The sequence below is a fragment of the Solanum verrucosum genome, unplaced genomic scaffold (genome assembly GCF_900185275.1).
Source record: "Solanum verrucosum unplaced genomic scaffold, falcon-dt-bn FXZP01000008.1, whole genome shotgun sequence".
Classification (NCBI taxonomy): Eukaryota; Viridiplantae; Streptophyta; class Magnoliopsida; order Solanales; family Solanaceae; genus Solanum; species Solanum verrucosum.
In genome coordinates this window covers 1839807-1852258 of record NW_026020195.1, presented here as the reverse complement: position 1 = coordinate 1852258, position 12452 = coordinate 1839807, and the positions used below count along the sequence as shown (strand labels likewise).

The 12452-nt window shown below is 38.2% G+C and overlaps 1 protein-coding gene across 1 annotated transcript; it reads left to right on the top strand.

The window, feature by feature from the left end:
* Positions 1-205: 205 nt before the first annotated feature.
* Positions 206-11845, top strand: LOC125829690 (uncharacterized). The gene is made up of 18 exons (XM_049508876.1): positions 206-1022; positions 2093-2181; positions 2264-2371; positions 2540-2647; positions 3545-3635; positions 4096-4148; positions 4861-4923; positions 5055-5099; positions 5385-5420; positions 5546-5601; positions 7417-7498; positions 7605-7727; positions 7844-7946; positions 9346-9478; positions 9969-10173; positions 11039-11239; positions 11332-11417; positions 11587-11845. The coding sequence occupies exons 1-18, from the start codon at positions 260-262 to the stop codon at positions 11684-11686; spliced, it is 2445 nt and encodes an 814-aa protein (XP_049364833.1). The 5' UTR covers positions 206-259; the 3' UTR covers positions 11687-11845.
* Positions 11846-12452: the final 607 nt, after the last annotated feature.

Sequence of the window (12452 nt, the reverse complement as noted above, 5' to 3'; positions counted from 1 at the left end):
TCAAGGTTTGAATATGTGATTTGAGATTATAATTTCTAATTTCAATTATAACAATTACATTTCGAGTAAAGAGATTGTTGTTTCGTGAAAAGATTATATTGAATAATAACTAATTATTATTATTATTGACTAGTCAATTTTTATAAAATTATATTTATAGCTCACTTATCTAAGGATAATAAAATTTAAAAGAAAATAATTAATAGTACAACTTCCATCTTACACAGCTCGTCAGCCACTTCACAGTCTGAGGTCAGAAATGGAATTTCGTCCGTCGTCGTGGCGATCCCGGAAGCCGCCGCCGCCGGCGAAGCAATCCGATATTTACTCCACCTTCGTCATCCACGACAACGACCGGAAAACCGATGAGAAAGACAATTCAGACCTCTATGCTACTATGGTTTGCAAAGACGATGACGATGACGACGTTGTAGATGACTTAAACGACGACGAATCACTTCCTCCTTTACTCAAACGTCTACCTAAGGACTTCGGCGGAGGAGGTGGAGCTATAGATTCAGTTTCTGACGATGATATGGCATCAATCTCCGGCACGATGATTGTGAAAACCGATCGAAGTTCGAAATTCACCACTCCTAAACAACCACAGCAGCAGACTGCTCGTTATATGTCGTATTGGGATCGGGATGAGAAAAGCCCTGTGAGAAGGAGATATGAGGAAGATGAGGATGAGGATGAGGATGACGATGAGGAAGGTAGGTTTTCGACGTTTGTAGTGAAGGATAATGAGTTTGATTCGGGGACGATGGTGACGAGAACTGTTAGAAGTGGAAGTAATGAAGGTGTTGGATCAACTATGAGCAGAGCAGTGGCTAGTATGCAGGCAGCAGGGGAGATTGGAATTGGGAGGCAGAGGAATCGTAGCAGTAGAGCGCCCTCTGATGAGGAAGGTGGTGGTGGTACATTGAGGCCACAGGGCAGTAAGGTGTCGTCGAGTTCAATACCGGACAGTGTGACTAGGGAAGATCCTTGTACTAAGTATGAATTGCTCCACGAGCTAGGTAAAGTTTGGTTTCCATCTTTATGTGCTTTGAGATGATTTCAATAGTGAAAATTATCTGTTCTTGTTATGCTTTAACCAATCACTAGATATAGTTAATGCAACTTGTTATCTGTGAACCTCAATTAGTCCTAAAAGAATTTCTTTTTGGAAGGGGTAAGTTTTATTGTTGTCAAAACAAGCACTAAGAAAGTGCTGTAGGTAAATCCAAAAGGAGCAAAAAAGGAAAAAAGTAAATCCAGGCTATCTACACAAAAGATTCTATGGACTGTAACATAGTGTCTGCATCTTCAACTATATTCAGCTTACACCAGAAAGAAACCAAAAGTACCAAAGATATAATCTTTATCAAATTCCTTTATCCATCAAAACATCTTCTGTTTCTCTCTTTCAAATAATCCACCATTTTGCAGCAAGTATGGAGTTCCAAGCTTTCCTCCGGTTCAGGTGCTTGGGGAATCCCTTTATCTTCCAGCATAGGAGTTGGTCTGCTGTTGGATTTGGCATAGACCATTGTCTTAAAAGAGATATTATTGAGCATTGAATGAAACAGGTTCGAGTAGAGCAGAAAGGATACTATTAATTCATATAGCTGTGAGCCTGTGACCATTGTTTGGTACTGAGGCGTAGATGTAGTAGTTACTATTATTTGACTCATGGAGAATAATGAGTATTTATGTACCTAACTTTTTTTGTCAAATCACATTATTGAGCAGAGCTTTGTGGTTTTGTGCTTGATGAAACATTTTCTTTATTAAGAGAGGTTAAAGTATTGCACAGTGTCGACTTGTTTTGAGATACTTTTGATTTTGATCAGAATCCTTCAAAAATTCCTACAATTGTGAATGGTGAATCTCATGTGAAGCAATTTTGTCTTATCTTATGAATGAGTATGACATTGGTTCTGTTATACAAAGTGCAATATTGACTGTAATATTAGAAGAATTGGATGTTGGTGCTAATCTGTGTGACTGAGAAAACATTGGTGGTGCATTTGTCCTTTTTTTGTGTTATCCAACCATAGTGTTATTGACCGAAGTGGCTGAAAGTGGAAAACTTTGATAAACACAGGGAAGGGTTCATATGGGGCTGTTTATAAAGCTCGAGACTTGAGGACTTCAGAAATGGTTGCCATCAAAGTCATATCATTATCTGAAGGGGTATGCTTTCTCTGTGCTCTCGACTTCAGAAATGGTTCAGTTTGTCTCTTTGTATATTTATAGATATATTGCTTCCTTCTAGGAGGAAGGCTATGAAGAAATTCGAGGTGAAATTGAGATGTTGCAGCAGTGCAGTCATCCAAATGTTGTTCGCTATCTTGGGAGCTACCAAGGAGAAGAGTACCTTTGGGTATGAAGGGTCATCATTTCTTTGGACTTCAAAAATTAAATCATGCTCTGACTGATTTGTTCAAGTGTTTATGTTTCCGTTTCCGTTTCTTCCCTTTCATAATGTCTGCAACCTATTCTAGAATTTTTCAGTTTATTTTATTTATGAGGAAAAATAATTTTTTGGCAGATAGTAATGGAGTATTGTGGGGGTGGAAGTGTTGCTGACTTAATGAATGTCACAGATGAGGCTTTAGAGGAGTATCAAATAGCATTTATTTGTCGAGAGGCATTGAAGGTATGCTTGATATCAAACATTGTTTTGGAGTGTGCTTGTATGATACTTTTGATACAAGGTCATGCACTTGACGTCTTGACCTTTTGTCTAGGAATTCTGTTCTCCTTCATTCTATTCAAATTTAGAGGGTTCACAAAAGCTACCTTAGATGGTTTATAGAATCCTCCACTCAATTTCTCTTACCTTTGCTACCAATATTAATGCTCCTTTTCATTATATTTTGCTTCTGCTGGGTTCTTTCAATTTAGCTCCCAACTAAAACATAGTTAAAGCTTTGAAAACGCTCAAGTTTAAAAGCATAATAACACTATGTTTAACCATATGGTCCTTAGGCTTGTTCTATGTTCCTCCTACATTTGTAACTCGTAACCCATGACTCTACTTGAGATATTACCTTTCCAAGTTTAGCCTAAATGCCTAATTGCGTGGGCAAAACATTGCCTTAAAATATTGATAAAACATAGTCAGAAAATGATTTCTTCCTTTTGTTTGCATATGCCACCCCATGGTAATCAATTTCTTGGAAGCGAAACAATTTTGGGTGACCCTATATTGTTGCATTGCACGTTTAGAGTTTGGTGCTGCCATGGAAGCAATATTCTAGTTCTAAGGTCGCCTCTGTTTTGGTGTTTCTCAAAGCGAAAGCACCAAAGAGACGATGTCCATGGGGCCTGAAACAAGGTTTCAGCACAACCTATGTGGTGTTTTGCTTAAATACACACAACTGTTACTATCTCAAAAATATGGCGCAGAGACAAGATGCTGCTTCCCATATTGAATCATTTTGAACACGTCTTTTCTATTTCTGTGGAATTGTCTACTTACTAAATGGCTCTCTTTGAAAAAGCTTTTCAGCTCTTTGTATTTGCATCTGAAGTAATGTTAGATGTGATGTAGGGCCTCTCCTATCTGCACTCTATTTTTAAAGTACACAGAGATATCAAAGGTGGCAATATCTTACTGACTGATCAAGGAGAGGTTAAGTTAGGTGAGTGTTCTTTATCTCTTTAATTCTTTGTCTTTAGTATCAATTTTGAATTGTTTTATATTAGTTATTAATTATACCAGATCTTGAAAGTGTGGTTAGTTTCTTGTTTGGTGTTTCAGAAAATTGAATGGAAAAAATGTTTGTATACCTAAAGAACTTCAACTAATTAGATGTTACAACTTTAGACTAGGCATCATGTTTCCATCCAAATTATGCTCTTTGCATATAGCCACATATTAGAACACCTCTGTCAGAATCTTGTTTGCTAGTTTTGAAGGAAAAGGTTTTTGGGTTGTGTAAAATCCAAAAAAATCCATAAACCCTTTTTTTGAGTACGAATCAAGACGGACAGCAATCTTCTAATTTTTTTAAATTTTTTTTTTACTTCTCAAAAAAGAAAAAAGGTCTTTGGATTTTACATAATCTGGAAAGCTGGAATAATTTCTCATTAAATGAGCAGGTGATTTTGGTGTTGCTGCGCAGCTGACTAGAACCATGTCCAAACGTAACACGGTATGTATTATGCCATTAGCCTCAATCTATTGGCAGTGTTTAGGTGCTTCTTGCAATTATTTAAAGTCAGAAAAACAAAAATAGAAACAAGAAACTGTTGCTTTACAGATGGCTAATTGATGTTCCGCGTCCTCCATTAATTTTAAAGAATCCATTGTGTATTATTCCTTTTCTGCTTTTATGATTTGGCTTGCCATCACTCACTAATACCTTCTGTATGGCACTTTTCTCTGGTTTAAACATTGATGAGATTTCCAAAGGGTCAAAAGTACAACGATAAACTATATTCAACTAGACCAGGTTGTTAAGTACACAGAGATATGGTAATGCCTTATCTTTCTCGATAAGGAAGGTATTTTATTCACGAAGGCGGCCTAAGGAACTGCTGTGTAAGTGTACATCTTGTTGTACTTCCTAGGAGCTCAAAAATTTAAGTGTCTATCTATTTCTTTGATATTCTCATAGTTGCCCAATTCAAAGTTATTACTGAAAAATGGGTCAGTAGACTTCTATTTCTATTCCATGAGTGTAGACTCTAAGATTTATCAGATATTTGAGTGTTTTCCCTCTGTTTTCAATCCAGCCAGCTTGCTCTCTATTTTTCTGGCTGCGTTGGGATCACATTTCTCAGTTTGGTTATATTCAACATGCCAAGTAGTTTCTGACTTGGTTTATCTGTTCAAATTCCTGATGTTGGTACATATATTTTCAGTTTATCGGCACTCCCCATTGGATGGCACCAGAAGTTATTCAAGAAAGTCGTTATGATGGGAAGGTATTGCATCTGCTTTGATTTCCATCTTTTCAAGCTGGTGCTTAATGTAGTTAATCTAATCCCAATAACTTGTGTAAAGTATGCTGGCGTTGTGCGGAACTCATTCTTTTCATTTTTCTGATATTTTCCAGGTAGATGTTTGGGCTCTCGGAGTGTCTGCTATTGAAATGGCGGAGGTATGTCTAGTTGAATCTATGAACTGTGTTTCTCTTTGATACTCTTTTTGTGTTTGTAATTGCATCCAAGACTAGATGTATTGTTGCCATACTGCTGGAGCTGAACTAGATGTACCTCTACTGGTGCAGCTCTAGTTCAAATCGAGACTAGATGTATTTTTGCCTAGGTTCACTGGGAATTGAACCTGAGATCTCATGGTTCTCAACCCACTTCACTTTTCTGCCATTGTTGCGATACACCGATACTGCTGGAACTGAACTTTCCTTCTTATTTCCTTTTTTCAGGGTCTTCCTCCTAGGGCAACAGTGCATCCAATGAGGGTTAGCCCTTACTTAACTAATTAACAGGGACATGCATTGCATGTTTATCTCATTTTGATAGATTTCACTTCCACAACAAATTGACATGACGATCAAAGTTGACCTATATCTGTAACTTTTGATAGGTGCTATTTATGATATCCATTGAACCAGCTCCAATGCTTGAGGATAAAGAGAAATGGTTTGCTCTCTATACTTTATGGTTGTCTTTAATCAACTGTTTTTTGGTTTGTATCGACTCTCCTTTTTGAGAAGAGGGGTGTCCATCTCTGAGAATCAGTTTGGATTCATGCCGGGACGTTCGACTACCGAAGCCATTCATCTTATGTGTAGACTGGTAGAAAAATATAGAGAAAGGAAGAGAGACCTACATATGGTGTTCATTGACCTTGAAAAGGCCTATGACAAAGTACCGAGGAATGTCCTCTGGAGGTGCTTGGAGTCTAAAGGAGTCCCGATGATTTATATTAGGGCGATAAAGGACATGTACGGTGGAGCCAAGACTCGGGTTAGAACAGTTGGAGGAGACTCAGAACATTTCCCAGTTGAGATGGGGCTGCATCAGGGATCAGTCCTAAGCCCTTTCCTATTTGCTTTGGTGATGGACGAGTTGACGCGGTCTATTCAGGAGAAGGTCCATTTCCCAGTTGAGATGGGGCTGCATCAGGGATCAGTCCTAAGCCCTTTCCTATTTGCTTTGGTGATGGACGAGTTGACGCGGTCTATTCAGGAGAAGTGGAGACAAACGCTGGAGTCCAAAGGGTTCAGGTTGAGTAGGACCAAAACAGAATATTTGGGGTGCAAATTCAGTGATGTGGTGGATGAGACAGATGTGGAAGTGAGACTTGCCGCACAAATCATTCCTAAGAAGGAAAGTTTTAAGTATCTTGGGGCTGTAATCCAAGGGAGTGGTGACATCAACAATGATGTCACACATCGCATTGGGGCTGCTTGGATGAAATGGAGGCTTGCCTCTGGAGTATTGTGTGATAAGAAAATTCCACCGAAACTTAAAGGTAAGTTTTACAGAGTGGTAGTTAGACCGGCCTTGTTGTATGGAGCGGAGTGTTGGCCAGTCAAGAACGCACACGTTCATAAAATGCATGTTGCGGAGATGAGGATGCTGAGATGGATGTGTGGGCACACTAGAAGCGACAAGATTAGGAATGAGGTTATCCGGGAGAAGGTGGGAGTGGCCTCTGTGGTGGACAAGTTGAGGGAAGCGAGACTGAGATGGTTTGGACATGTGAAGAGACGGAGCGCAGACGCCCCAGTGAGGAGGTGTGAGGTAATGGTGGTAGAGGGTACGCGGAGGGGTAGAGGCAGGCCCAAGAAGTATTGGGAAGAGGTGATTAGACAAGACTTGGCTATGCTTCACATTACCGAGGACATGACTCTAGATAGGAAGGAGTGGAGGTCGCGTATTAAGGTTGAAGGTTAGTAGGGTTAGCGTGTTGTCTTCCCTTGCAAGGGTATGGGTTGTTAGCGTTTGGAGTAGACCTAGCCTTATGTTGTTTACTGCGTTTCATGCATCACATTACTTTCTTGTTGTTATTGTCTCATTTGTTGATTATACGCTATCTTTTGTATTGGCTGTTATGTTTTATATATATCTCTCCTGTCACTTAGATTTGTTGTTCTTGAGCTGAGGGTCTCCCGGAAACAGCCTCTCTACCTCCACGAGGTAGTGGCAAGGTCTGCGTACACTTTACCCTCCCCAGACCCCACCTAGTGGGATTTCACTGGGCATGTTGTTGTTGTATCGACTCTCCTTTTGAGCAAGAATTCCTCTTAAAACTCCTTAATTACTATCAGTTGTAATAGTCTTAAGAGTAATTTGTTTCATATATCAATCAATCAACATACATCACTGTTTTGTCCAAATTTATGAATCCTTTGTCAGTATAGTAAAATCATGTCTGGTCCTCCTGGTCCTCTCTTTGGAGAGAATCATTTGGTAATCTGTTGAGGAATTCGGAAATGGGTATTATTTCAGGTCTCTTGTATTCCATGATTTTGTTGCCAAGTGCCTTACAAAAGACACCCGACTTCGTCCAACTGCCTCCGAGATGCTAAAGGTATTGTATAAGTCTGCTGTCACTTGGCGAATTGTTTTATTTGTTTACCTCCAGAGCTGTGTGGTGTTTGGCATATACTAAGTTTTCTTCCATTTACCTTGCAAAGCACAAATTCATCGAAAAATTCAAAGCAGGAGCTTCTGTAATGATGCCGAAGATTGAGAAGGCCAAACAAATTAGGGCATCAATGGCCTTGGAAGCGCAAAATATTGTTTCCGAGACTCCCGAGGTATGCCTGATTAATTTACATCCCTCATAATGAACTTTGTTTGGCATTTCCTCTCTGAACCCCCACCCCCGAGAAAGTGAGATTCTGTTTCTCAAAGCCTTGTGCTGCAACATCAGATAATTGGAGGTCCAAAAGTGAATGATGAATTTGGCGATACTGTTCCCTCTAAGCTGAAAAATGATGATGCCCCTTCTACAAGGTTGGAGCCTGTGGGAGAAGGTAATCTTCAGTTTCATCTTGCATTATATATTTGACTGAGATTCTGTAGGAGCTTCAGTTCGTTGTGAGAGAGGAAGCAATGGTACAATTGATAACGAGTTGTATCTGAATATATTATGGATGTTCAATTATCTCATTTTATGGACAATTTGGAGAAGTATATATCAACAATAGTACATATCTCATTATTGTTTCTCATCGTCAAGTTAAAATTGATTTATTTCTAGTTCTGATGTTGTTGTTTGCCCAAACATAAAATGCAAGACCAATTTTATATTTTATCAGACATCTCATTTTTTAACCATATGTTATAGCTAAGTTTGACTTTTAGATTGCTGTCTTGTATAATCGATATGAAAGCTGTTACATTTTTCTCAGTGCCATGTTACCTTCACCTTGTGGCTCACCTCCAAATTACCCTCACACTCTGTTTTGAGACCCTCCTCAATTACTTAACTTCCTTCCAATTGGAGAAGTTTTAAGGCCGAATATTCAACCAATAATATGACTACTGATGCCATCTACACGATATCTTTGGCTCGTCCCGAAAGACTTGACTTAGTTCCTTAAATGGAATTTTCTTTCCTTCAACTATATACACTAATATTATTAAATGTTGGTTTACATCATTTCAAATTTGAGGTGACAATTACAGTTACCAATTTCAAAAATAAATAAATTAAGGTGACATTTTTTCAGCTTCTCTGCTTTCTCCCATTTCAAACTTCTTTTAAAAGTATCTCTACCAAAGTAGTTTGAATGTTGTACTCTTAATATCTGCAATGGTCAAAGTATATGTTCCAAGATGGAGGGAGTATGTTGCTACATTGTCTTGGCATGATATCTTTAAACTACATCTTTTGTATTTTCAATCTTTAATTCTTACATATCTCTCTACTCAATTCCGGTGGTAGAGCCACCCTAATCCTAGGGCACTTGACACTCCTTTGTTGGAAAATTACACTGTGTAGATAGGTATTGTTTTAAAAAAAATATATATGCATGATATGTTGAATCCCCGTGGCTTCTTTGTGTGTTTACTTCTTTATATTTGGACTCCCTTTAGTAAAAATCCTGGCTTTGCCCCTGCGTAACTCTAGTGTAGCAAACTGTTAGAGTATCTCATCTCTATGCTAGTCGAGGGAGTCATCTTAATTCAGGCAATCGGGAGTTACTTGGAAAGATTCATACATCATTTGCAGATCAATGATCTCAGTGGAACATGGTGACAGGCAAACCCTGTATTTTTTTTGTAGAGCTTACTCTGTAATATTGGTGAAAATATTGAACTCTATTACTGAAAATAAGACTATAATATGCTAGTTTGTCCTGAACGATGAATGTTGATTTGAGACAGTAATTAGTCTGAAAATAAATTCTGCTGGATCTGTTATACCAGGTGATTTTGGGACTATGATAGTCCGAGATGGACCTGATATTGATAAAACAGCAACTGCGGAAGCGTCATCTACTCTCCGGCATACTGGAATTCCTTCCATCCCCACCGTTGCTGGCAAATCAAATGATCCCTGGTATTTTGTTTCCTTAATCTGATTATCATTTAGTGCGGAGGTGAAACCTATTAAATCAGGAAAGTAATTCATCCTTACCAAATAATATCAGCATTAAAAACTTTGTTGCTTGGCATGTCTTCTCCCGGAGAAGATCTTTGTACTAAATAGCAGAGTGATGTGCTCTATTAAGTGTGAATTTTATGTACAGTTTGATCTTTGGCATTACTTTGAGCCGTGAATCTCGACTCTCTTGTCTATGACCGTCTTCTTTCTTAACCTATACTACTAGATAAAGCCCCATTTCTTGAGTAACTAGCTTGGTCTCTAAGTGATTATGCCATTCCAACTGTTTATAAATCAGATTGCCCCCATGATCTTACCCCACTAACTTCAAAGTACGATCAGTAGTAAAGTAGAAATGTAAAATATGTGCGGAGAGAGAGTATCTTTTTAGCAGTAATCCATGCAGTTAGTCCGTTGCCTAAATAAATTGAACATTTCTTGTCAGGTTGCTTAATGATATTGATGTCAGTTCACCCGTTGGTATTTCCCAGAGACAGAGCATGCAAGTATCTTCTCCTGGAACCTTACCTTCTCCTGATCTGGGCCTTAAGGGGAGTACTACATCTCAAGCAACTGTTAGTAGTGGTGGCGGTGGCTATAATACTGGAACCTTGCCAAGTGAAACTGTCAGTCGGAGAGCATTGGACAAGGTACTCATAAGTGCTCAAGCATGAGCTCTGCATCTCACCTCTTTTATGAGCTCTTTCTTTTTCTACCCTATTCCATAATATAAGGAATATGTGTTCTGTGCTTTACTCTTATGTTACCCGAATTGTCAACTTACTGTAGTAGTTTAATTTCATGGAAAAACTATCTAAACCATCAGTAATCGTAGTAATTCTCCCAAAGCATCTAACATAAAATCCTGATCCTACATTAGTGTTCACAAGTTTCATCACAACTGATATGACATCTGTAAATTCTTTATTACTTAAGCAGAGAAGGAAGAAGACACATGATAAACTTATAGCTGCAACTTTGAAGTTTCACTCTTTAAGTTGTAGTTTGCAATAGTATTAGTCATTTCCATTATTCATTGAGCCATATCTCCTGAAAAAAGTAACACATTGCATCTAAAACACACTCTTTACTTTATCGAGCTCTATCCATGGAGTACATTAATCATAGCCCTTTATTCTTATTTCTCCTTAATTTCTCAATCAATCGGTTTTGGTTGTCACTATATAATATTTATAAAGAAAGCAAGCTTCTGTTATGCTGGGCATACTTCTGGGTTAGGTTTGTCAATACTGTAAATCACTCAAGATTATTCTAGATTTTCTTTAGACACTAGCTATATTTCTAGCTCTGTGGTTGAAATTTATTTATATGCATCCATGTCTTGCATTGCGGTTTCACTACGGGGCTGAAACTGCCTTTCTGTTGAGGTTAATTTCTATTTTACCTTGTTATAAGATCTTGCTTCTGGATGTCACTATATTTCATTTTTCCTTGTTCGTGCTTGTTCTGGGTGCAAGTATGATTCTGACTTCTACTAATTTGTGCGCGTATCAGCTTTGGTCCATATACTCGGCTGGTAACACAGTGCCAATTCCATTTCTAAGAGCAACTGACATATCACCGATTGCACTCTTGTCTGAGGATGTACTCGGGGACTGGCAAAGGGATAATAGTGGAAAGACTGCTGTAGAAGCAATGCAGGAACTCTTCTCCGGTGATTCTCAATCAAAGAAAGGCCGCAGCAGACAAAATGAGGTCCTCTCTACCACCTCCTTACGAAAACTTTAACTTTCCTTTATTTCTTTCAATCTTCTCTCCTTTTATAACCTTTAATTGATTGATTGCAGGTTCCCCTTCCTTCAAGTGTATACCAAAGACTAAACTCGAGTCCTACACTAATGAATCTTGCTCAAGCCTTAGCATATCATAAGATGTACGTTGATAACATTATACTTGAATATGAATTAATTCAAATATTTTCCTTCCATTCGACTCACTACTATGTCCCATGCCCTTAGCTCTATCAAAACATGGTTGTGTTTCATCATTCGGGAGACTTGGTAATGTCCAAATGAATTGATGATGCGAACTTTTGAATGTAGGTGCTACGAAGAGATGCCTCTTCAGGAAATGCAAGCATCTCAGGAACAACAAACGATTCAAAACCTCTGTGATACTCTCAGAACTATTTTACGACTGTAAATTATTCTTCATAGTTGAATCTGTAATGTTTTTCTTCGCCATGTAAATCTAGTTATATGATCATTTCTTTTTCTTCTGTACCTTTAGGGTAATATTCTGTCTTCAGCTCCAGAACAAGCATGCATAAATGTTGCTTCCTTTACATTTCTGTTTCGTTTTATTTTTTGTGGCGATTTTTCGTCTTCAAATTATTCTGTAGCAAGCAGAAAATGAATTCAAGGATGTTTTGCACTTACCTGATAATATGATGGATAATTTAGCATATTTTCTTACATTTTTTACCACCAGTTTTGGATCCATATTGTGTATTCTTTGAGCTCTTATAATATATTCTGCAAATTCGAACTAGGCTATTTAAACCTTCTTTGATGCAACATAGCTCACCTCCAAACCAACTATTCCAAGATGAACGAAAGACCCTTGACTCAAGAAAAAAACAATGAATAAATCATATTAATTAACAAGAAAAGTAGTGGAGTCTGCAAGAGAGAAACAATAACAACAAAATATTGTGATACTTAAAACACAATGCACAACATATGGGAGTACTCTAACATATGGCAAAAACTACAAGATGCAAATGACTAGTTGGTGCTTAACAAGTCTAAACCATCGTAAGGCAAGACAATGCTCTATTCCTAATAGGCGACCTTCACTCCTTATCTAGAGTGATGTCTTCGGTAATACAACGTTGTGTCATATCTTGTCTAATTCACCTCTCTCCAATACTTCTCTTCACATGCTCATATCATCCAATTTTGTTTCT

Excerpts from the sequence above, each read along its gene's own strand:
- LOC125829690 (XM_049508876.1), top strand. The coding sequence starts at position 260 with ATGGAATTTCGTCCGTCGTCGTGGCGATCCCGGAAGCCGCCGCCGCCG. Across the intron at positions 1,023-2,092 it reads TGAATTGCTCCACGAGCTAG|GGAAGGGTTCATATGGGGCT; the intron begins GTAAAGTTTGGT and ends TGATAAACACAG. Across the intron at positions 2,372-2,539 it reads AAGGAGAAGAGTACCTTTGG|ATAGTAATGGAGTATTGTGG; the intron begins GTATGAAGGGTC and ends ATTTTTTGGCAG.